The sequence below is a fragment of the Pleurodeles waltl genome, chromosome 6 (genome assembly GCF_031143425.1).
Source record: "Pleurodeles waltl isolate 20211129_DDA chromosome 6, aPleWal1.hap1.20221129, whole genome shotgun sequence".
In the NCBI taxonomy this organism is placed as follows: domain Eukaryota; kingdom Metazoa; phylum Chordata; class Amphibia; order Caudata; family Salamandridae; genus Pleurodeles; species Pleurodeles waltl.
The window spans coordinates 1427208728-1427234535 of NC_090445.1; the positions used below are offsets into that span (position 1 = coordinate 1427208728).

Here is a 25808-nt window from a genome sequence, read left to right on the forward strand (position 1 = left end):
AAGGCAGAGGAGTAAGGCAGTGATGAGGAGAAGACAGTGCCCATGGAGGCCAAGAGATAGAGAAGAGCGCTGAGAGTGAGCCTTCAAAGTTATGGTTTGGTGCAAGGGAGAGAGATGAGGGAGCTGTCACAGCAAAGGGTATTAGACAGAAGAGAATCAGTTAAGAAGAGACTGAGGTGGACTGCCTACCCAGCTATTGGGGTGCAACAACAGAACATAAGCATGTGGGAAAATAGTGGACTATAGTGTTTAATCGTAGTAAAAAACGGAGCTGGAGACGGAGCAAGCAACAGTGAGGTTGGCTGTTCAAGCGGTAGTGTAGAAGCTTTGCGTTCAAGTAATAAACTCTCACCACAGGGGCATCTGTGTTACCAGAGGACAGTATAAAATCTAAAATATCTCAGCACCCCATACCTTGTGGGAACATAAACCGACGCACATTTCTAAAATATATGTACAATTTCACAAGTGAGGAGCGATGATGTCACTACCCTCATGGAAGTAACTCTGATGCTAGTCATAATCAGAAATCTGACAGTGCAAGTGCAAAGCTCACCTATTAACCACTACATGACCAACAATTACTTCACAATGCACCCGCCCAGTTCCTGGAAATTACCATGTGGAACAGAAACACCAAGAGGAGCCACAAGCAAGAACCAGAAGGACCAGGCGACAGCGTTACTGATCACAAATTCAAACTAGATTCTAATATATGCTTCGTTAGCATAGGGAAGGACGGAGAGCAGGAAGTAGCAGACGTTAATGCATTCTTCACAGCAGTACTACATTACCAGTTCCCAGTTTATAACAAAGTCATCCCAAAATAATCCCATATTAATGACCTGCATTCCCAAATACAAAACATAAGAATCATTCTATCTGAAAATGTCTACCCCTGAGTAGACAACCTGTGACTCAAATGAAGCAGAAGCATTTTTGATAATCCAAGTTTAACTTTGTTGAGCACACCCAAGACATGTTTTCACAACAAACAGACAACGGATCGAGGGATATAATCTAAAATCTATTTATATGTTAATTTACAACTTAGAAGTGTGAAATACAAGCAAACTCTCAAAAGGCACACCCAACCAGAAAAAAGTTAACAGGTTTTACTTTTCTGAGACTTTTAACAGAGCCTGAGCAGTATCACAAAACTAGAAATCCATGGAAGAGCAGCTAATCTCTTTACCTAAACATTTTTCTCATAGATAAAAAATTCAATTGGCGGAAGGCTGTAGGTAAATTTATAGCAGCTTTTCAAATCACCACTCTATATTTCTCTGCAAGAGGCTCTCCCAATGTATTGGTTGAAAAGCCATACGTTTACAGGTCGTTCTCAAGAAACACTCTTTGAGACTGCTTTTGCAGCCAAGAATCTCTTTGCATGCCTGAAAATAGCTCCTTGATCACTAACCCTTGTCTGTGCATCAGATGGCCAGTTAAACTTTGCATCCATACCTCTGCCTCGCAATAAAAATGAATTTGGGGTTAGTGACTCGACATGTCCAAAACAAAGCTAATGCTGGTGGGATATACAAAAAACACTTCATCTTCACCGAAGAGATGGTCAATAGAGTACGGCAATGTGATCAATCAGTTCTTCCTCAACAAAATTGACAAGATCCAACACCACATTACTGACATCAAACAAACAATTAACATCCCTCCAATCTTTTCTTGTAACATTCTAAAATGGACCGCTCTCAAAATACTCACACATTAAGCCTGCACCATGCTCATGTTCCTTAAAACCATGACAAATGAAGAGATCAGCCTTCCCACATTCATGAAACCTTTTCTGAAGAATCACTATTCAAAATAATCAATATCTGCATTTCACAGGGTATCTGCAAAGCTCAGGTCAAACAAGGCAAATACTTCCGCTAATAAAAAGGGCCAGCCTCAACCATGTCAAACTGCCCAAATTATGGTAAAGCACAGACCAGCCCTCTCACCATAGACAATAAAGACTCCTACCTTTTGGTCCTGATGGGCCTCTTTTTGGCCTTCATCAAAAAAAGCCATCAAACCATGCTTATCATCCTGTGGATTTGCAAGGGATTCACTAAATTAATATTAGTGTATCCTTTGTTTCTGTCCAACCATCATCAATTCATTAAGATGGGACTCTCCAGATCTTAACAATGACCTGTGGCCTACCAAGTACACAAATGGTCTATTCTATCATTAGAGGCCTTCAGCTTCTATATAGAATTTCTGAGGGGCCATATGTCCGATCATGGAATCATTATCCAATCATTATCCATCAGTAGGTTGATGACATATAACTTTATCTGAACGTCTCCTCAAGAGCGAATATTGACCTACTCAAGACATACCTTACACTCTTTTATTCCTCAATGACCAGCATCTACCTTAAATTTAACCTTACAATTACCAAATTCCACCTCTTTGCCACCTGCTAGAAAAACTCCTGCATTCGTGATTAAGTGAAATGTTCAACTAAATCAAAAGAATTACTGAGAACCTTCAAATGTTTTCCGGGAAAGCCTGGCAGAATCTATTCTCCCGGTCATCAACATGAATTCTACAGCCTTCATCATAGACAGCAACTACCACTTCAAAATCACATCTCCAAGAAGATACAATCAACCTTGTATCAACTCTCCCTCCCAAACTTGTCTCTGTGAAGCTGACTTTAGAATACCAAGTTGTTATTCTTTTCCATTAGGACATGGACAACAACTAACTTATCCACAAAATGTGTCAATGACTAAGTGCTGAGTACACTTTTGCTTGACTTATTAAAGGCCTAATAAGATTTAGACTCTTTATTTCAACCCTGTAAAGCTCTGTAAAAACTCTGAATCACCAGCAATGACGAAACAATGCTATCTCACCCGGCTGAAAATATCACCATATCAGGAGGTCAGTTCACACACAAAGGTATGACACCAGCAGATTAGAACTTGACATACACAAAAAGGAAAACAACCAGGAAACAAGTCTTCAAAGGATACACACTTTGTTAAAAAAAAAATATACTGTGTCTACCACTATTTAGGCGTTGAAATATTGATCTGCAAAAGTATTGCATCCTCTACGTGGACCTTACAACTGCATTGCAAGGTAAGTGTGGATGGAAAAAATAATAAATATGTACATACTGCGACCATGTTTTGACAGGTTATGTAGTGGAATCAAATTAGTATAAATCAATATTTCAACTGCAATATAGTAACATTCAATGAACCATACTGCACAGATTAAGCTCTCGTTTTCATTCGCACTTTCAATTATAGTTTGCAGAAAGGAGCTGAAAAACATAATCTCAATGAGTATTTCCTCTACCTACAATAAAAACGGTGAGTTCCTCCCAGCTTTAGCTTTAGCCAAGTGTAGACAATCCTGAAACATTCATTCCTCTCTACTGTAAAGCGCTCCGTTGCTTTCCAGCTAAGTGTGAGTCATGTAAGCCTGAATAAATGCATACACGTTCATAACCTTCACTTGACCCTACTGGCTAGGTGACGACCCCATTTCTAGAAAAGAAAGTAAAGGGTACCAACTTCCTATTGTTTCTCCAACTGAAGGTACTCCTCCTGGTAATCAGCCACAAAGCTCCAATGCACAGCATCATTAATCCAGAGAACCCCCAAAATTCCCCAGTGAGAGGCGACAGAGACCATGCAAATGGCAGACAGATGTACTGAAACAAGACAGTACAATATGAAACCAACTCTTAAATAGCAGCATGCAGCTGATAGACTTCAGTATTACTTTCAAATCACCTGTGCCATTCCTAAATCCTCTGAAGTAATGGCTCTAGGTTCCAACAGTAACTGGCCGTGCATTGCACGCCTCTCAGGAGCCTCAAATCTATTATTACCTTCAAAATTCATCAGCCTAATGTCAAGAAGATTAAACAAAGAGGCAGAGCCCAAACGTGCAGGGCAAGATCTCTCCTCGGTAGCTCCCTAAATCCCATCTTCTGAGAGAAATAGCTCTTTATCAAGTTTCTGAAAATGGCCCTGTTCAAAGAATACCTTGACAGCAATACATGAAGGCACAGCCCACCGCCAAACAAGGTGAAGGCAAGCTTCCGGTAGGCTCCATCAGACCTTTATAAGGCTTTTATGTATTTGCCTTTGTTACCTGGTTGTTGGCCATGGCAAGTAACAATGAAATACAATCTCAACCCTGGTAAGACAATTTGGTAGGAATGATTCTCCCACAACATCCCCAAGCCCCTTCCGAAATTACCATAGGATTTCTAACACGTTGCAACCTTAAGATATGTATAAGCAATCAGAAATGCATTAGGACCTTACCCCAAAAACGATTTTTACACCCACAGCCCATTGAATACGACACTACCATCTAACCTAGAGACTTACTACAACATAACACCCAAACATATATGCACACAATGAAGTTTACTCCAGTCTAAGATGGGGGTCCCAGAAAGCCATAATGTGTAAACCTGGACCACCTATAGTGCTATGAGGCTGTACGTATGGGTGACAGTAAGGTTTACAAATGCCACTAATACTTCATAAAATATGTCCTCAGCTACCCAAGGACTTGTGTTTTGTAGCGTATTGGTTAAGTAGAGGCATTAACATAGGCTGTTGTATTCTGATCAGATATATGTTACCTTACCAGCATGTGTAAAATGCATTTCTACCCAAGACACACAATTAAATGGGCCACTTTCAGGCAATGCCAGTAGGGTACCTGAAATGTGACCTTGGGCTGTACCCGGTGCATCAACAGACCATGAAAACAGCTTCTTTTCAAACAAAAGGTATTTTTATTTGTCCAAGAAGAGCCAGTGAGTCTTTGCGCCAGAAATAAGAATTGAAAACAATATGGACAAAACCAAACAGGGAGAACAATGCACTTTAAAATAATTTGTGGAGATAGGGCAGTGTGAGATCCTGCAAAAACGGATTATTAAAAGCTGTTGGAAAACAGGCAGGAGAATAGGCTGTTACAGCGAATGAGCAATAAAATACAAAACATGCCTTTGAGTAACTACACACTTCTTTTCCTTGGCTGTGGATTACTGCAGAATTGTCAAGTGGAAGACTGAATCAGCTATGGGCTTGCTCAAGGCCAGGCTTTTCTCCTTCAGTCAAGACTATACCGGCTAATGACATACCATGTATAATGCACCATATACTTCTAGGGCCCGTCGACGTATAGAGAGTGGGTAAAGAACACACAAACCCAGAGGAGTTAAACATTAATTAGAAATAAAAACACAGCTCAGGCTCCGTAGGCATTAATAATGTCATAAACAACTACTGTCAAGCTGTCATTCCAGTGCAGACATAAAACTGCCTTCACGCGCGGGCACATGAACACACACGCGTACAACTGCTACTGTATCTGATAGCGAGGGATATTCATTTTCGACATGGAATCCAACACGGCTGACAAGGATCCCATCTCTTGTAATAAGGTCTCCTGGGGTGTCTTTTCACAAGAAGCAAGGGAGGGAATGTAACACAGACCTACCACCCCAGGCCAATAGCCAGACAAATGGAAAACAGAACACAGGAGTTCACTGAGCCTGTCATCCCCCGCGTCCATTAAAAAGAATATCAAAATGGTGGTGCGGACTCACCGGCAGGATGGAGACCTTTGGGAAGTTGTGCAGCGTTTCCCACTCGCGTCTCAGGTACTCGACCGAGCCCACAAAGACAATCGGCTTCAACTCGTGGTAGTGAAAGTTGCTCGCTCGCAGGGGCATCACCAGGTTCCGTAAGCCAATCAGGGCCGACGTCACATCTCCGAAAATGCAGACAACCACGTGGCCGCTAAGAACGGTCATGGCAGCTTCGCTCCGTGTCTGTAAGAAGGGGTCAAATAGGAGGAATTACTACTTTTTAATGGTTACATTTGAAAACAGAAAACAGAATTCCCGTTTGTTGAGAAATGAATACATAGGTAGGACACTTAAACGAACAATGCTCAAATGTGAGTGTTTGCCTATACATGTGTGGGTGTGTATATATATATATATACACACACACAACTGGCCCCACCCACCTCTCTACGCTCCCCACTCTGTTGGGAGCAAACAGGGGGCAGTGTTGCCTGACAATAACAGTTAAATTACTTTCAATTATTTCATACTTTGTAGGTGTCTGTTAAAGGAGAGCATACCTTTAACTTATGCTTCCCCTAGATTATCTGACCTTTGTCCAAAAAACCAGAACATTTATTAAAAACTGAGAGAAGCATCAGGACACCGGGACAGTCCTCTAAAAATCGGGACTGTCTGGGGAAATTCGGGACCTCTGGTCGCCCTAGTCACAGAGGTACTCTCAAAGATCCATCACCCAGCAGCAGTCAGTCAAGTATGGTGGTCTGCGAGGGACAAGGTGATAACTTGACTGACATGACTGAACTTCGATCTGCCATGCTGTCAAAATCTACACCAGATTATGTTGTTCAACTCTGTACTGAAAACCAAGGGGCAGTACTGCAGTTTTCCATGAGAGGATCATTACTGATAAGGAAGTAGTAGCAAATTTGGTACATGCTGCACATACTGATTCCTACCCTCATTTGTACATGTGCATGGCTATGTTTCCTGAATTCTCAGACACCCCTGGTAAAAAAAAATGGCTGTTGCCAGCTCTAGTCAGCCACTCATGCCCCCTCCTCTTGTATGTCTGGATAACCCCCTATCTTTGGGGGTGAGGGGAATTTAAGGTGATTAGGTGAGGTGAGGACATACGTAAATTACATAATAAGAACACAATCTGACACCTTCCCATTCTTAATCTTCACCATCACCATCTGCTCCCGCAAGAGCAGAGGGGGCAGCAACTGTGCTAGGGTTGCAGCTCCAAAGAGTGAGCAACTGGCAGGTGCCACCGTGCTCTGAGCTCAACCATTCATACTCAGGACATCAACAGGGTCACAGCACCACCATTGGCCCGGTCACTATTTCCTGGTAATCACAGTTGTAAGGGAAACACTTTACTTCTGCTCCTGTGAGAGGTAAAGCAAAATAATATTCTTCTACCAGTGTTTGCTGTGTGAAATCATAGTAGTGCAAAATTAAATCTACAAACCTCTTCCTCCCTTGTGGCAGATTTATAACCTTTTCTGCCCTGTGTCTTTCCCTGCATCCTGCCTGCATCCTTCACCCACATGCCATCCCCAAATCTTTGCCGGGCAGACAGCATGAGGGCTCCACTAAAGTAGCTACATCGTCAACCTAGTATGAAGATCTATACTTTGGTTGCCTAGGCCAGGTCACCTTAAAATTGGTGAATGCCCTCAGCATCCACGGGCCCTTTCACCTCTGCTCTCCCAGAAGTGTAGACATCTAAGGAAAGGAAGGAGAGGTGTTCCATTAACCCCAACTTTAACTCCCTATCTCTATTTCCAGCATATGGGACCTGCAAGAAAACATACCTACCAGGGAGAGGCAGATGGATGTGGTCTTAGTGCAGACTGGGGCAGAAGAGGTGAAGGCACAGAGGGCCAGATGTAGCAAAGTGTTTTGCGATCGCAATCGCAAAAACAACATTTTGGTATGTAACAAATCCAATTGACAATTCAGTACCTTGTTACCGAATCACAAATTGGATTTGCGACTACATACCTATTCGGTATTAGGAAGGGGCGTGTCAAGGGCCTCCCTTCCTAATATCAAATCGCAGAGGTATGTATGACTGTTTTGTGACCATGAATGAGGTTGCAAAGCAGTCAGAGTTACCACCAATTTCAAATTGGTGGTAACCCATTCGCAAAGGGAAAGTGGTCCCTTCCCCTTTGTGAATGCATGCAAAAAAATTTTTTAAGAGCAGGCAGTAGTTCCACGGACCACTGCCTACTCTTAAAAAATGAAAACTTTAATTTTTCATTTTGAAATGCATCCTGTTTTCCTTTAAGGAAAACTTGCTGCATTTAAAAAAAAAAGATTGCTTTATTGAAAAAGCAATCACAGACATTGTGGTCTGCTGAGACCAGCAGGCCACCATCCCTCTGTTTTAGCCATTCGCAATGGCTCGCAAAGTGCGACCTACCTCATGAATATTAATGAGGTAGGTCCATTTGCGAGCCCTTGTGAATCGCAGAATGAAACTCCTGGAGTTTCATACATTCCAATAGCGATTACTTAATTGCGATTCGCAAAAAATCGCACTTAGGTTATCGCTATTGGATATAATAATACATCTGGCCCAGAGTTCCCATGGGACTCTCATGGGCCATAATTATTATCCTCTGAATTGTGAAATTCTGTCACTGGACAAACACTCAAGCACATGCTCACTCGCAGATGCACAAACACTCTGATTCCATTTATATCTCTTCTCTCTCACCCTACATCATTTTCTCTATCTCTCTGTTTCTCTTTCTTTGTCTTTGTCTCTCTCTCTCTCTCTCTCTCTCTCTCTCTCTCTCTCTCTCTCTCTCTCTCTCTCTCTCTCACCAATTTCTTCCCTTCCTTTCTTATTCCTGGTAAACTCTAGCATATGAAACATAAAAATAGATGCACAATTTAAGAAGGGACCTAAGTGCCACCCAAAATGCTGAAATTGATATATAAATGTGGATCAAGTAGCTTTAGCCTGGTTTCAAATACCCAGTTTTCTTAGCTTGAGTGCACAAGTCATAAGGACAGCAAGCAATGCCTTGACATTTACGAATTCAGAATCTGTTAATGTCTTGTATCTAACCATATTGCCGGTGTAGGGTCTGCATATGCATAACTATTAAGATTGCATTGCTTCTCTTTGCCTTTTCTCCTAGGCCCTGATTCCAAGTCAGGCAGAACGGAATTTCATGGCTATCATTTGCCCAGAGCTCATTGTCCAAGACCTTCGGTCTCAGCAAGATCCAGATTTGAGAAGTGCCAGTGCACCATACAATACCGAACTAAAATAAAATAAATACAAAAAAAGGCACATATTTAATTTTACCAGGAAGATCAGCTGCATGCAACATGATGTAAGGCTTGGGTCCCAAGACTTCTCTTGCCATTAAGGAGAAACACCTTCTTTTTGGGAGGGGGACAGTTGTTGCTTCGCTTCTGTATAGGGCTGACCCCAACCAAACAAGACTTTTTGTAGTTTGTAATTGGGAAATTTCTTGAAGTATTTGCGTGAGCTGCTTCTATAATGGGCAGTAATTTATGGCCAGTGGCACCTCACTACATTCCTACTCGACACCTCTGGTGAAGATCGGCTCACTAGATCAACGAGCGATCATTTGAGTGGCAGATCTTTGGGTGTGGAAAGCCCCTGGAACAACAATATCCATTTGTTAATGGTTAAATAGATGGAACTCTGGGTGTATAAAACTCTGAAGCACCATTAACCACAACCCAGTGCCAAAAGCCAACCACGTGAACTTCAGGGAACTCTTGAAAACTACACTCTTTATTGCCCATTACTGGGAAAGCATGGAACATGTGTCATGGGTTGCTTGTATTTCTGGTACAGGTAGGACTTGGCCTGGCAGTTTGGGCAGGACTGTTCCCAGCGGAGCATTGTCAAGACTGATTTGCACATGGCTGGATCCAAACTGAGGTGGCTTGATGGGCAAAATACAAATGAGCTGAAATGCTACCCAGGGCGGTTGCCAGTGGTCAGACTTTTTGCAAATATCCTCCCATCACCTTTTGTGTGTTTCATACAAAATTCCAAGTGGCCAAGGTTATGCCCAAACATTGGCCTCATGCTCACTGTTCAACTGGAACCAAGCTACACTCAACAGAAGAGCCCTAATGAGGACTAAACTGGCCTTGCATTGGCTGTGTTCTGGTTCAGGGAGGACCTGACCCGGTAGTGTGTGCTGGACTGTTCCTATTAGAGCAGGATCAAGACTGAATTGTATATAGCTGGGTCCAAACCGAGATGACATGATGGGTAAAAGAATGAAGGGCTGGAGTGCTACTTCGAGTGCATGCCATTCTGCTCATTCACTTTTACTGAATGGAGCAATCCCTTTAATAGGCACATTCTATTTGTTAAGGTATGGTGTCATTATTCATGGACTAAATATCATCTGACAAAAATATTGTGTTTTAAAGAGAAAATTTATACCAATGGGAACAGTATTTTTGTAAACGATATTTAGAACACAATATTTATGTTAAATAATAATTTATCTATGCTATTCCGACACAGCCGTTTATAAAAATAAGGACAATGGCACTAAACATTCTTAGAAGGTGTTGTATGTTCCAAGTGTGTTGGTACTTCTTCTGTTGTAATAGATCTTAGCTTATTTAGGTTGATCACATCAAACTTAAGAAAAAATGATCCTGTTGTGGTGGGCATCCCATCAAAGTCTTTTAGGTTCACTGCTGGTGCTCACAGGTGTATGCGTGAAGAATAGCAACTGCACAGGCCTGTGGCTGCACACGTATAAATATATCACGGTTCTTTAAGCCATGCTACAGCTGAAAGCTTTCTTCTCGAGGGGCTTTTGAAGTTGCTAGCGACTTTATTTCCTACATTTATGAAGTATTGTTAAAAAATTCTCAGTCAACGTGAACTTCAGAGAGGTAGCAATGTTTTGACATGATAAATCATGGCTCAACAACTGTAGTGACAGTGGATGTGAGGGTGAAACATTTTCTAAAAAAACAATTTTTAGAGGGGCAATTCCCTCTCAAAATAACATTTTGATTAGAAAATTCTCTTGCAGATTTTTGTTATTGAGGAAAACTTCTCACATAAGTGATGTTAGTCGAAGCAAGCTTTAGGAACTGTGCTAAGTGCAGCCAACTTCAGCCACCGCATTTTGACTGCATTGCTATAAAAACTCTCTTTGGCGTGCAAACACTTTTCTGATTTATTCTAAAACTATTTGCATCAAAGACTGGCAAGCAGTGGGAACATTCCTTTTCCATTTAACAAATCAGTTGGTTCATTTCTTTCCTGTTTTTCCAAACTAAAGCATTCTGGAATTTGCTGTTTTGCATATTGGTCAATTAGTTAAGCCTATTCCCGCATTTAAAAACCCAGGACATAAGAAAGCTGTCATAATGCCTGATGATTAGGCAGTCATGCCAACCATCCACGAATTGTGATGCCTCGAAGAGCATTCCCTATCTTCTAGCTCGGCCTTCCTAACTAAAAGTTGGCCTTGTCTCTTGGAGTTATGAACTGTGACATGCAGGGGCTCACAAGGGAGCCACATCACACTGCATCATGTACATGCTGAAGGACCAGAACTCGAGAGTGGCTACCACAATTAGACCTCACAACACGAACCAAATGACAGGGGCTCGAGGCTGTACATGACACGCATGCGATGGACCACCTAATTTTCTTTAATTTGCTCAGTCATTTTGATGTTCTCCTGGGTCAATGGGACGAGAACAACATGAAGAAAGCTTTCTCTAATTGCTCTGGTCCCACTCAGAGTGCACTGCAAGGGATTTTTCTATGCGTGGCACTTGTGCTCAAACACGATCATGTTTTAACAAAAGCCATGTGAAGAATTACATTCGCAGTGAAAGCTTGATGAATGAATATATATATATATATATATATATATATATATATATATATATATATATATATATAACACACACATACTACAGCTTTGCGTTCTATTGGTAACTCTTGTGGATTTTTATATTTTATCAATGCAATACAGTTAATTTGTAGAGAAATAACAATAATAATAATAATAGTAGTACTAATAATCTTCATCATAATTTTAATACTAAAATAAACAAATAATTGCACAGGCTCAAAGTTTTACATTGAAGCACACTGCTGTCAAATGCTGGCTTTCTGAACACCTTGGCCGTGTAGTTTTGATTCCATCTCATGTCTCATTCGCCCATCAGCCTACACGCCTACCCCTTAATCACACTCTTGCAAGTTCTTTTTCATCCCCACTTTCTCCCACAGTCATTGTTCCAATCTATCCCTTCTTTTTTATATCTCTTTGTCTGCCTGCCTCTCCCTTGCTCTGTGTCAAAATCTGATGATATTAAAATAGGTTGTCATATTGGTAACGTTTGATTTATATGTTTGTCCTTGGGGCTCTACATAGATGTCAAAGAAGACAGAAGAAAACTCTGCAGGTGATCTTGATCTTATGGGACTGGAGGTGTCCATGTGAACAAACTGTTGTCAGTTGGGTATGTAGGAACAGAACTAGTAAAGGATGTTTTCAGTGAATCCATTTAAGGCTCCAGAGTGTGGTTGAGAATGGGTTATTCAGAAGTGTTGAAGGCAGCTGAGAGGTCCAGTAATGGTAATATAAGACCCAATAATAAAAGGAGGTGGGTGGGGTCATCAAAACCTCTGGCCAGGAGGATGTCATCTATGATTTGTAAGGTATTTGTGCAGTGTGGTCTGAAGCTGGATTGCTAGTCGTGCAGTGCATGCCCAAAACATTTAGAAGGATTTTCTCTTATTCTTCAGTCATCATAATTGTAGAATCCATCTCCATCATGCATGATCATTTAATTCTGTCATTGTGGTGTTGTGCTCTGGTAAAAATTAATTTCTCTTCAGAACCTGAGACAGAAAGAAGGGTGACAAATACATTTCTGAGCCCCAAAAGGTATATATGAAGCAATCTCTCTCTTTTGGACCGTTAGGCAATCACAGCCAAATTGATGAAATGCATACACGACTCCAAAAATGGTTTGTCCCGTGCAAGATAAATGTCTTAATTTAGCAATCTGAATTGCCTTCCCTTCAGAAGATCTTCATCCTGATTGTAGAGACGGAACTTTTTGAAAACTGTCCACAGATCCAACAACTCCACAATGTTGAAACTATTATCTTGACAGTGACCACAGCAAATACCTAATTTTCAGCCTTGATTGCAGTGCCAGTAGAATACAAATTTCTGTAAGACTCAATAGCCTTAGTAAACCCTCACCATATGACATTTATTCATCAGAGAGATGCCTGTCCTCTTTCCTGAGAAGGGAACACCTGTGATAACACTTTACCAATTATTGATTCTTATCCTATCAGTGAAGCCCCCAAATTGGTTGAGAATTGTAAAAAACTCAACAGCCCAGTACCTTGTTTAGCAAAAGTCATATGTCTCTGTAAGTCTAAGCCTTACAATTTTGGCACCATAGCCCAAATCTCTGAGAAAAATGTAGAAGCAGAAGTCAGCTGAAACTGCAGCGCTCTGAACCGTAAGTCCTGCCTCAATACTTGATCAAGCTTCTGTGAGATGCAGTGATTGGAATGTAGAAACACGTATTCCTCAAATCAAATGACACAAAATATTTACTTTAAAGAATAACTACAATGCCAGCTCTAAAGTTACAACTAAAATGGCTTTAGCTCACAAACATGTTGACCACCTCAGGTCTAAATCTTTCTTTTCTCTTCTTTGATGCCAAGTACGCACTTCAACAAAAGCTATGTAAGGGCTGGTTTTGCAAGTATGTACCTCACAGTATGTATTTTTGGAAATAAGCCATCTTAAAAAAAACCTACTATCTGCAGAAATGTTCTCTTAAAGAACCTTCTTGAGAGGAAGAACTCGAATCCCTCACATTTGCCCATTCATTCTAATGTCTCTGATCCTCTCAAGCAATCATTAAAAGTCAATCACAGCATCAATCCAAAACTTTGGTTCACTGTGAAGAGCAGCCTATAACATGTTTTTCTTCCTCCACTGTACAGCATATCCAACTTTTGATCTCTAATCTCAAAATTAAGAGTATTCTGTACAAGAGGTGCTAAAAGGCCTGTAGCCCATCTCTTCAGTCCCGAGCAGTGCTTTCACACACATATTTGTCTTGCTGTGGTTGTAGGGCCACGACCTGTGTACAGGACCACTACAAGCAGGTATTGTTTGATTTTGTCAGGTGGCCGGAGGCATAAAGGTCTACAACCCCAGTGTAGGAAGTTGGCTCTGTATGCACTATTTCAAAGTAAGGAATAGTATGCACAGAGTCCAAGGGTTCCCCTTAGAGGTAAGATAGTGGCAAAAAGAGATAATACTAATGCTCTATTTTGTGGTAGTGTGGTCGAGCAGTAGGCTTATCCAAGGAGTAGTGTTAAGAATTTGTTGTACATACACACAGGCAATAAATGAGGAACACACACTCAGAAACAAATCCAGCCAATAGGTTTTGTTATAGAAAAATATATTTTCTTAGTTTATTTTAAGAACCACAGGTTCAAATTCTACATGTAATCTCTCATTTGAAAGGTATTGCAGGTAAGTACTTTAGGAACTTTGAATAATCACAGTAGCATATATACTTTTTACATAAAACACAATAAGCTGTTTTAAAAGTGGACACAGTGCAATTTTCACAGTTCCTGGGGGAGGTAAAGTATTGTTATTTTTAGCAGGTAAGTAAATCACTTACAGGTCTCAGTTTTGGGTCCAAGGTAGCCCACCTTTGGGGGTTCAGAGCAACCCCAAAGTTACCACACCAGCAGCTCAGGGCCGGTCAGGTGCAGAGATCAAAGAGGTGCCCAAAACACATAGGCTTCAATGGAGAGAAGGGGGTGCCCCGGTTCCAGTCTGCCAGCAGGTAAGTACCCGCGTCTTCGGAGGGCAGACCAGGGGGTTTTGTAGGGCACCGGGGGGGACACAAGTCAGCACAGAAAGTACACCCTCAGCAGCGCGGGGGCGGCTGGGTGCAGTGTGCAAACACGCGTCGGTTTTTCAATGGTTTTCAATGAGAGACCAAGGGGTCTCTTCAGCGGTGCAGGCAGGCAAGGGGGGGGGCTCCTCGGGGTAGCCACCACCTGGGCAAGGGAGAGGGCCTCCTGGGGGTCACTCCTGCACAGAAGTTCCGTTCCTTCAGGTGCTGGGGGCTGCGGGTGCAGGGTCTTTTCCAGCCGTCGGGACTTTAGGTTCAGGCAGTCGCGGTCAGGGGGAGCCTCGGGATTCCCTCTGCAGGCGTCGCTGTGGGGGCTCAGGGGGGACAACGTTGGTTACTCACGGTCTCGGAGTCGCCGGAGGGTCCTCCCTGAGGTGTTGGTTCTCCACCAGTCGAGTCGGGGTCGCCGGGTGCAGTGTTGCAAGTCTCACGCTTCTTGCGGGGATTTGCAGGGGTCTTTAAATCTGCTCCTCTGTAACAAAGTTGCAGTTCTTTTGGAGCAGTGCCGCTGTCCTCTGGAGTTTCTTGTCTTTCTTGAAGCAGGGCAGTCCTCTGAGGATTCAGAGGTCGCTGGTCCCTTGGAAAGCGTCGCTGGAGCAGGTTTCTTTGGAAGGCAGGAGACAGGCCGGTAAGTCTGGGGCCAAAGCAGTTGGTGTCTTCTGTTCTTCCTCTGCAGGGGTTTTTTCAGCTCAGCAGTCTTCTTCTTCTTGTAGTTTCAGGAATCTAAATTCTTAGGTTCAGGGGAGCCCTTAAATACTAAATTTAAGGGCGTGTTTAGGTCTGGGGGGATAGTAGCCAATGGCTACTGTCCCTTAGGGTGGCTACACCCTCTTTGTGCCTCCTCCCTGAGGGGAGGGGGGCACATCCCTATTCCTATTGGGGGAATCCTCCATCTGCAAGATGGAGGATTTCTAAAAGTCAGAGTCACCTCAGCTCAGGACACCTTAGGGGCTGTCCTGACTGGCCAGTGACTCCTCCTTGTTTTTCTCATTATCTCTCCTGGACTGGCCGCCAAAAGTGGGGGCTGGGTCCAGGAGGCGGGCATCTCCACTAGCTGGAGTGCCCTGGGGCATTGTAACACGAAGCTTGAGCCTTTGAAGCTCACTGCTAGGTGTTACAGTTCCTGCAGGGGGGAGGTGTGAAGCACCTCCACCCAGAGCAGGCTTTGTTTCTGTCCTCAGAGAGCACAAAGGCTCTCACCGCATGGGGTCAGAAACTCGTCTCTCAGTAGCAGGCTGGCAGAGACCAGTCAGTCCTGCACTGAACAATTGGGTGAAATACAGGGGGTATCTCTAAGATGCCCTCTGTGTGCATTTTTTAGTAAATCCAACACTGGCATCAGTGTGGGTTTATTATTCTGAGAAGTTTGATACTAAACTTCCCAGTATTCAGTGTAGCCATTATGGAGCTGTGGAGTTCGTTTTTGACAGACTCCCAGACCATATACTCTTATGGCTACCCTGCACTTACAATGTCTAAGGTTTTGCTTAGACACTGTAGGGGCATAGTGCTCATGCACTGGTGCCCTCACCTATGGTATAGTGCACCCTGCCTTAGGGCTGTAAGGCCTACTAGAGGGGTGACTTATCTATACTGCATAGGCAGTGTGAGGTTGGCATGGCACCCTGAGGGGAGTGCCATGTCGACTTACTCGTTTTGTTCTCATCAGCACACACAAGCTGGCAAGCAGTGTGTCTGTGCTGAGTGAGGGGTCCCCAGGGTGGCATAAGATATGCTGCAGCCCTTAGAGACCTTCCCTGGCATCAGGACCCTTGGTACCAGGGGTACCAGTTACAAGGGACTTACCTGGATGCCAGGGTGTGCCAATTGTGGAATCAAAAGTACATTTTAGGTGAAAGAACACTGGTGCTGGGGCCTTGGTAGCAGGGTCCCAGCACACTTCTCAGTCAAGTCAGCATCAGTATCAGGCAAAAAGTGGGGGGTAACAGCAACAGGGAGCCATTTCTTTAAACAAGCCCCCCCCAGCCCACAGGCCAGGAGACTCAGCCAAAGCTGGGAGAGTCTTCCTAGTCTGTCAGGCGAGGAAGAGTAGAGGAAATAGGCTGGTTTGTTGCAGGGCCTACTCTGCCTTACATCCTCCTGTCCAGGTCATTCCCTCTGGGGAACAGACCCACTTCCACAGTGATAGGACCTAGTCTGAATTGCCTCTTGTCTGTGCTTTTAATGTCTCTACCCATTCTCTCTATTTTGGGGTTAGAGGTATCCACCTCTGCTAATCTTATCTTAGCCAGGGTCACCCCTAGCTTACCCAAAGAGGTTACCCAGAGCTGGAGTAACCCCACCATGACCAACAGGGTCAGGGGGCCTAACTTGCTATTTGGCTTGGGGTCTGACCACCATGCTAAGGATAGTGCAGCCATAAAGGCTAACACCCAGCAGAGGCCACTGACAGCTGTCAGTGCCCAGAACCACACCTTTAGCTCTTCACCTACAAGGGAAGGGGCTAAGTTACAGGCTTCTTTGGGTTCAGGGTGTCTGTCTGCTGTATTAGAGTGGGGGGTTACCACATCTTGTAGTAAACACCCTTCTTCCACTCTTTCTTCTGTTAGCTGAGGAGCCACCCACTCAGGCTTAACAGTTGCCTGACTAGCCAGGACTTCTTGTGGGTCAGGTTGGACTTTAACAGTGCCACTTTTGGAGTTCTCCCCTGCTGGAGCAGAATCTCCTTGGCTTGCTGGAACCTTGGCTAAAGGTTGTCCACCCTTCCTACACTGTTTTCTTTTCTTTTTCTTCTGGGGCCTGCTTGCAGTTACTGCAGGAGCAGGACCTCCAGAATCCTTGGGAGAGGACTGGCACTGGACCAGTTCCTCTCTTGGGCTCTGACTAACCTCTGGGTAGTCATTTCCAAGGAGACAATCAAGGGGGAGGTCTGTACTGATTACCACCCTTCTCCAGCTAAAAGTCCCACCCACTTCTGTAGGCACAAAAGCCACAGGCCTATCAGTGACCCTCTCTGGGCTAACTCTTACTCTGGCCATCTCACCTGGGATGTACTGGTTTGAGAACACAAGCCTGTCATGCACAATAGTGTGACTGGCACAAGTGTCTCTCAGGGCAGTGGCTGGGATTCCATTCACCAGTAGGTGGTGGAAGTGTCTACTTCCCTCTGGAATCTCCAACTCACCTGTTGGGCCCTTTTTCCAGTTGAAGGCTATGAAGACCTCCTCATCTGAGGAGTCATCCCCAATGGCTACACTGGTCACCCCTGGGATTTGGCTAGGAGGTTTGTTTTTGGGACAAGAAGTGTCCTTGGTGTGGTGCCCTGTCTGTTTACAGTTATGGCACCATGCCTTAGTGGCATCCCAGTTCTTACCCTGGTACCCACCTTTGTTTTGGGTTGTGTCTCGGGGCCCACCAACCAGGTCTGGTTTTTGGGGGCCTACAGAGGACTCTTTTTCTTTGTTTCTAGTGTCACCCACTTTCTCCTGGGGAGGCTTTGTAACCCCTTTCTTTTGGTCACCCCCAGTGGAAGTTTTGGTTACCCTAGTCTTGACCCAATGGTCCGCCTTCTTTCCCAATTCTTGGGGAGAAATTGGTCCTAGGTCTACCAGATACTGATGCAACTTTTCATTGAAGCAGTTACTTAAAATGTGTTCTTTCATAAACAAATTATAAAGCCCAACATAGTCATGCACTTCATTTCCAGTTACCCAACCATCCAGTGTTTTCACTGAGTAGTCTACAAAATCAACCCAGGTCTGGCTCGAGGATTTTTGAGCCCCCCTGAAACTAATTCTATACTCCTCAGTGGAGAATCCAAAGCCCTCAATCAGGGTACCCTTCATGAGGTCATAGGATTCTGCATCTTTTCCAGAGAGTGTGAGGAGTCTATCCCTACACTTTCCAGTGAACATTTCCCAAAGGAGAGCACCCCAGTGAGATTTGTTCACTTTTCTGGTTACACAAGCCCTCTCTAAAGCTGTGAACCATTTGGTGATGTCATCACCATCTTCATATTTAGTTACAATCCCTTTAGGGATTTTCAACATGTCAGGAGAATCTCTGACCCTAGTTATGTTGCTGCCACCATTGATGGGTCCTTGGCCCATCTCTTGTCTTTCCCTTTCTATGGCTAGGATCTGTCTTTCCAAAGCCAATCTTTTGGCCATCCTGGCTAACTGGATGTCCTCTTCACTGGAGTTATCCTCAGTGATTTCAGAGAGGTTGGTCCCTCCTGTGAGGGAACCAGCATCTCTGATTATGATTTGTGGAGTCAGGGCTTGAGAGGCCCTGTCCTCCCTAGATAGGACTGGTGGGGGGGAATCTCCCTCCAAGTCACTATACTCATCCTCTGTGTTTCCATCCTCAGAGGGGTTGGCTCTTTCAAACTCTGCCAACAGCTCCTGGAGCTGTAGTTTGGAAGGTCTGGAGCCCATTGCTATTTTCTTTAGTTTACAGAGTGACCTTAGCTCTCTCATCTGTAGATGGAGGTAAGGTGTGGTGTTGAGTTCCACCACATTCACATCTGTACTAGACATTATGCTTCTAAAAGTTGGAATACTTTTTTAAGAAACTAAAACTAGTTCTAGGATCTAATTCAAACTTTTACCAAACTTTTAAACTCTAAAAGGAAATGCTAACAGGGACTAACACAAGGCCCTAGCAGGACTTTTAAGAATTTAGAAAAATTTCAAATTGCAAAAATCAATTTCTAATGACAATTTTGGGAATTTGTTGTGTGATCAGGTATTGGCTGAGTAGTCCAGCAAATGCAAAGTCTTGTACCCCACCGCTGATCCACCAATGTAGGAAGTTGGCTCTGTATGCACTATTTCAAAGTAAGGAATAGTATGCACAGAGTCCAAGGGTTCCCCTTAGAGGTAAGATAGTGGCAAAAAGAAATAATACTAATGCTCTATTTTGTGGTAGTGTGGTCGAGCAGTAGGCTTATCCAAGGAGTAGTGTTAAGCATTTGTTGTACATACACACAGGCAATAAATGAGGAACACACACTCAGAGACAAATCCAGCCAATAGGTTTTGTTATAGAAAAATATCTTTTCTTAGTTTATTTTAAGAACCACAGGTCCAAATTCTACATGTAATCTCTCATTTGAAAGGTATTGCAGGTAAGTACTTTAGAAACTTTGAATAATCACAGTAGCATATATACTTTTTACATAAAACACAATAAGCTGTTTTAAAAGTGGACACAGTGCAATTTTCACAGTTCCTGGGGGAGGTAAAGTATTGTTATTTTTAGCAGGTAAGTAAATCACTTACAGGTCTCAGTTTTGGGTCCAAGGTAGCCCACCGTTGGGGGTTCAGAGCAACCCCAAAGTTACCACACCAGCAGCTCAGGGCCGGTCAGGTGCAGAGGTCAAAGAGGTGCCCAAAACACATAGGCTTCAATGGAGAGAAGGGGGTGCCCCGGTTCCAGTCTGCCAGCAGGTAAGTACCCGCGTCTTCGGAGGGCAGACCAGGGGGGTTTTGTAGGGCACCGGGGGGGACACAAGTCAGCACAGAAAGTACACCCTCAGCAGCGCGGGGGCGGCCGGGTGCAGTGTGCAAACACGCGTCGTTTTTTCAGTGGTTTTCAATGAGAGACCAAGGGGTCTCTTCAGCGGTGCAGGCAGGCAAGGGGGGGCTCCTCGGGGTAGCCACCACCTGGGCAAGGGAGAGGGCCTCCTGGGGGTCACTCCTGCACAGAAGTTCCCTTCCTTCAGGTGCTGGGGGCTGCGGGTGCAGGGTCTTTTCCAGCCGTCTGGACTTTAGGTTCAGGCAGTCGCGGTCAGGGGGAGCCTCGGGATTCCCTCTGCAGGCGTCGCTGTGGGGGCTCAGGGGGGACAACTTTGGTTACTCACGGTCTCAGAGTCGCCGGAGGGTCCTCCCTGAGGTGTTGGTTCTCCACCAGTCGAGTCGGGGTCGCCGGGTGCAGTGTTGCAAGTCTCACGCTTCTTGCGGGGATTTGCAGGGGTCTTTAAATCTGCTCCTCTGTAACAAAGTTGCAGTTCTTTTGGAGCAGTGCCGCTGTCCTCAGGAGTTTCTTGTCTTTCTTGAAGCAGGGCAGTCCTCTGAGGATTCAGAGGTCGCTGGTCCCTTGGAAAGCGTCGCTGGAGCAGGTTTCTTTGGAAGGCAGGAGACAGGCCGGTAAGTCTGGGGCCAAAGCAGTTGGTGTCTTCTGTTCTTCCTCTGCAGGGGTTTTTTCAGCTCAGCAGTCTTCTTCTTCTTGTAGTTTCAGGAATCTAAATTCTTAGGTTCAGGGGAGCCCTTAAATACTAAATGTAAGGGCGTGTTTAGGTCTGGGGGGTTAGTAGCCAATGGCTACTGTCCCTTAGGGTGGCTACACCCTCTTTGTGCCTCCTCCCTGGGGGGAGGGGGGCACATCCCTATTCCTATTGGGGGAATCCTCCATCTGCAAGATGGAGGATTTCTAAAAGTCAGAGTCACCTCAGCTCAGGACACCTTAGGGGCTGTCCTGACTGGCCAGTGACTCCTCCTTATTTTTCTCATTATCTCTCCTGGACTTGCCGCCAAAAGTGGGGGCTGGGTCCAGGGGGCGGGCATCTCCACTAGCTGGAGTGCCCTGGGGCATTGTAACACGAAGCTTGAGCCTTTGAAGCTCACTGCTAGGTGTTACAGTTCCTGCAGGGGGGAGGTGTGAAGCACCTCCACCCAGAGCAGGCTTTGTTTCTGTCCTCAGAGAGCACAAAGGCTCTCACCGCATGGGGTCAGAAACTCGTCTCTCAGTAGCAGGCTGGCAGAGACCAGTCAGTCCTGCACTGAACAATTGGGTGAAATACAGGGGGTATGCCCTCTGTGTGCAATTTTTAGTAAATCCAACACTGGCATCAGTGTGGGTTTATTATTCTGAGAAGTTTGATACTAAACTTCCCAGTATTCAGTGTAGCCATTATGGAGCTGTGGAGTTCGTTTTTGACAGACTCCCAGACCATATACTCTTATGGCTAACCTGCACTTACAATGTCTAAGGTTTTGCTTAGACACTGTAGGGGCATAGTGCTCATACACTGGTGCCCTCACCTACGGTATAGTGCACCCTGCCTTAGGGCTGTAAGGCCTGCTAGAGGGGTGACTTATCTATACTGCATAGGCAGTGTGAGGTTGGCATGGCACCCTGAGGGGAGTGCCATGTCGACTTACTCGTTTTGTTCTCATCAGCACACACAAGCTGGCAAGCAGTGTGTCTGTGCTGAGTGAGGGGTCCCCAGGGTGGCATAAGATATGCTGCAGCCCTTAGAGACCAGGGGTACCAGTTACAAGGGACTTACCTGGATGCCAGGGTGTGCCAATTGTGGAATCAAAAGTACATTTTAGGGGAAAGAACACTGGTGCTGGGGCCTGGTTAGCAGGGTCCCAGCACACTTCTCAGTCAAGTCAGCATCAGTATCAGGCAAAAAGTGGGGGGTAACAGCAACAGGGAGCCATTTCTTTACACACAGCAATTGCAATGCTGTCAAAAATCACAATTCTCCTTCCCCAAGGGTCCAACTTGAAGCAGCAAGGATCTGAAAATAGAACAAGTTTCAAAAACATGTTTATTATTGTATCACAGCTGGAAAACTCAGCTGTACTTCATTAATGTGATCCTTGTTTTTCTTCTTGTCTGAAATTGTTCAATAGCATTAATAAACAATGATGGTGTTCTCTATATCACCACTATATAGCATAGGTTACATCGTGTGACAAAATACTAGTATTTAGTATGTTGACCTGGCTACAACATCGCAGGGTAAGTTTGTGTTAACATATCTGGAAGACCATCAATTGTATACTCGACAAACCAATGGTAGGCGATGCAGTGCATTTGATTTTATCGTAGGTCGAGATTATAAAACTCAATATAGTGTCATACAAATCTTGTGAATCATGAACATATTGGAATGGTATCTTAAGTACAAAGGACAGCATGTGTTATTGAATATACTGCACAGGTTCATTGGTAAAACATTTAACACTGTATGCAACCAGTTTGTTTCTTACCAGGATAACTTTCTCCATTTCCTTGGCAGGACACCAGTGGAACATCCCCGTTGAGTCATACTTTTTCACACTGCTGTCCATGTTGTCGATCTGGTCATTGGCAGGCATTAGCATGGGGTCATGCCTGTGAAAAAAAGTGGACACAATTGCTGACTATGCGATCAGATGAGGACGCAAGTCTTTAATATATATTCAATTACTCCACAATGTATTTTGTGAGGCTTCCCCAGTTCCCTACATGAACAGCTGACTCCTGCACATGTAGTAAGGTTATTTTTACTTCTACGGTCTGGCTTGACAGCTTTCTGTCGCCAGACAATTATGTGAGTATTACTAGACATGGGCTTTGGTTCCGCCCTTGTTTTGGGGGCCAGGAGTACATGTTTTGATGGGGTAGAGGTTATGTGATTTCATAAAAAAGTGCTTGCCTTCGAAGCAGCTGTGAGCATTGTGTTGATTTATCTTGCTGCCAGAGCTTGAACTTTCAGAGGCACACTCAAGATATTGTTAATCTATTAAAGTGTTTTAGTTAACTAGATCATTTAGGGTGTTTTTCTCTGGCGGCAGCACAGATGTGAAGAGGGCAGTCATTAACCTACAAGGATTTTTAGATCCGGTTTTACAGGGCACCTGTCTAACCGTTTAACCTACAGCAATATTCTTCCACAGTTCTTGGCTTCCACACAAATAGATAACCATTCTCATGCTAACTACTCGTAATGCTTCCTGTTACCATACATCATTACTTTAAAGCCAGACCTACTGGCGTGCTCATGCTTGTCTTTATTGTGTTACTGCTATCCTTTTATTTTAGTGACTTCTGATGTCCTGAATATTTTTATCCCTGACGCCTGGAAGTGGGCTCACCCACTTAATGGGCAGAGAAGTACATTTGGTCCTCCACCCGACATTAGAGACCTTCTCATACATGCTACCAAATGGATCAGCTTCACGCTTCGTAGATGTGCCTGACTGGTGGAGTCCCTCCACAGTAGAGATGCTCAAATTGACTCCAACACCACTGTCGTTATCTATGCCCAACTGCAATATCATACCCGCCTACTCGCCTAGTAGTCAATAATTCTTACTGTTCCGTCCAATTACACCCAGTTCTAGTGTATATACACAGACCGCAGGGTCTTAATATACTATCGACCATATTTACAAGCCCCTCATGCCTCCTTGCGCCACAGTAGCATCATTTTTGTTACGCTAATGTGGTGTTAAGGACAACATCTTAGTAGTATGCAGATCACAACAACAATCAATTAGCAAACAAGATCGACTACACCAGTCTAATATTTTTTGATAATATTACCGCACCTACCCTAATGACAGTAATATTTGAAAGAACAATTGCAGCATAACAATATCAAAAAGGTAAATAGACATGAAATAGTATATTTGTTAGTACTGAATGTGTATTGTAAAAGGACGACTTCTGAGTAGTATGCAGAGCACGGCATCAATCAATAAATAAACGAGATCGACTACACCACTCTGATATTTTTGTATAATAATACAGCACTTATTTTAATGACAACAATATTTTGAAAGAAGAACCTGACAATCACCTCTACCTATTGTGCAATGAAGGATGCCTTTCTGTGTTGGCTTGAAATCAGTCTGCTGTACATGTCATCTTTATCAGGAGAGATATTCCTTAATGGTGGCTTGCCACCATGTGGCTTCGAGTGCTGCCCTTACTTAGTACATTTTTTCCAGGCCTTTACAGATGAAAGGTTCAGGGAGAAGGGGTAATGAGAAGTGTTTCTTCGTGTTGCCTAGAAAGTCATCTTATGGTGAGAGAGGATTATACTATGACATCTCGCCCCTTGAAGGCTACACAGAAAGAGAAGCAACCTGTGCCATTTGTTTTCCTCTAAAAAATATCATCAAGATCACAATAACTCAAAACGACCCGTAGTAATGTCTATTATAGTGTGAAATAAGTCTTGTTACTGATCTAAGCTTATTGACTCTGAAAGAAATGACAGTTTTGGCTCACGATTGGGCTATTGAGCTGGTTAAAAAAGAAGAGGTTTCTTACATGATGGCACTTACGGTGAGATAATGTTACTTAGGGTAATCACTATAAATCTAAACAAAATATAGAGTTTGAATAACTCACAAACAAAATTTTCTCCTAATTGAAGGCTTAAATAAACAATACAAAAGCCAAGAGGCACAGGTCCATTTTGGAGGGCTGGCACAAGCATGAAGGCAGGGAGAACAAAGAAGTATTGTACTCAGTTGTGGCTTTTTTGTGCCTATCCCTTAACGATGTCCCAAAGCGGTTTCCGATTGGTCAAATACACAGCTATTCCGTTTGCTGTGTATGGTTAAAGGAAGGAGTTGGTTCAGAAGCCAGGATCAGTGGTGTGTTTTTGTGCTGTGCGTTGGCCAGAAGATGTGCTTCTTAGTTGATGCAAAGGGTGATGCAGGTAGTCCTGCACAGATACACGGGGTAGGACGTAGCAGAGAGGTGAAGGTGGACTTCTGGAGGGAGACATGCAGACTGTAGGGTGGGACGTTAAGGTGTACAGGGAGAACAGAGATATCATGGGGTATGTGATGGAGAATGGGCCAGGACTGCACAATGCACCTAACTGTGGAACACAACTCCACAATGCGAGTAAGGGAGTGACCAATGATGGTCAGACGGGGTCTTCCTTTCATACGTGAATATGGTGAAATGCTAAGTAGTCCAACAGCCAAAAAAGTCATTTTTAAGTTTATTTTTCTGTGTTGAATATATATCACATCTAGGTAAGTCTTTTATTTCGCAAGAGATGTCATCTCATCAGTGCTTAATTAGGCTCAGTAGTTTCTGTGCTTGGCCCTGTCACTTGAAAACACCGGCACTTAGACAGTTTGCGACAAGGTGGTGCAGTTTGTCTAATTTAGACATAAGCACACCAACAGTTATTAATTCTAATGACTAATACCTGCCACCCAAGCGTTCTTGGGGACCTAGAATAATCTAAATTTGTTACACTTGTAGGAGTGTGACGGTTCGTGGTTATGTTAGTACTGTCACTGTCAGGGGCAATAGCTGGTGAACGCTACAGTGGCCTCCTGACAAGGGCTCTGTCACTTATTTTATTTTTCCTAATGAAGCACTGCATCTCATGCTACTTATAAGTTTAAAGGGCCTGCAGTGTCTGATGAACAAGGCGACAGAACACCAAAATGTCTGTTTTTACAACATACAGTATTTGACATGGGTCGTCAGACAGTAAAAGCCTGAACAGGCTGCACTTTGAATTTTTCATCAATTTGCCCAACTGCATTTT

The 25808-nt window shown here is 43.9% G+C and overlaps 1 protein-coding gene across 7 annotated transcripts in view; it reads right to left on the reverse strand.

Moving 5' to 3' along the window:
* Window positions 1–25808, reverse strand: part of KCNMA1 (potassium calcium-activated channel subfamily M alpha 1) — a 1226483-nt gene that overhangs the window by 187583 nt on the left and 1013092 nt on the right. For all 7 annotated transcript variants that reach the window (XM_069240804.1, XM_069240805.1, XM_069240803.1 and 4 more), the window contains 2 exons: window positions 22513–22636; window positions 5600–5824 (listed from right to left, as the gene is read on the reverse strand). In XM_069240804.1, coding sequence (XP_069096905.1) covers window positions 5600–5824; window positions 22513–22636 — 349 coding nt within the window. The remainder of the gene's footprint in view (window positions 1–5599; window positions 5825–22512; window positions 22637–25808) is intronic.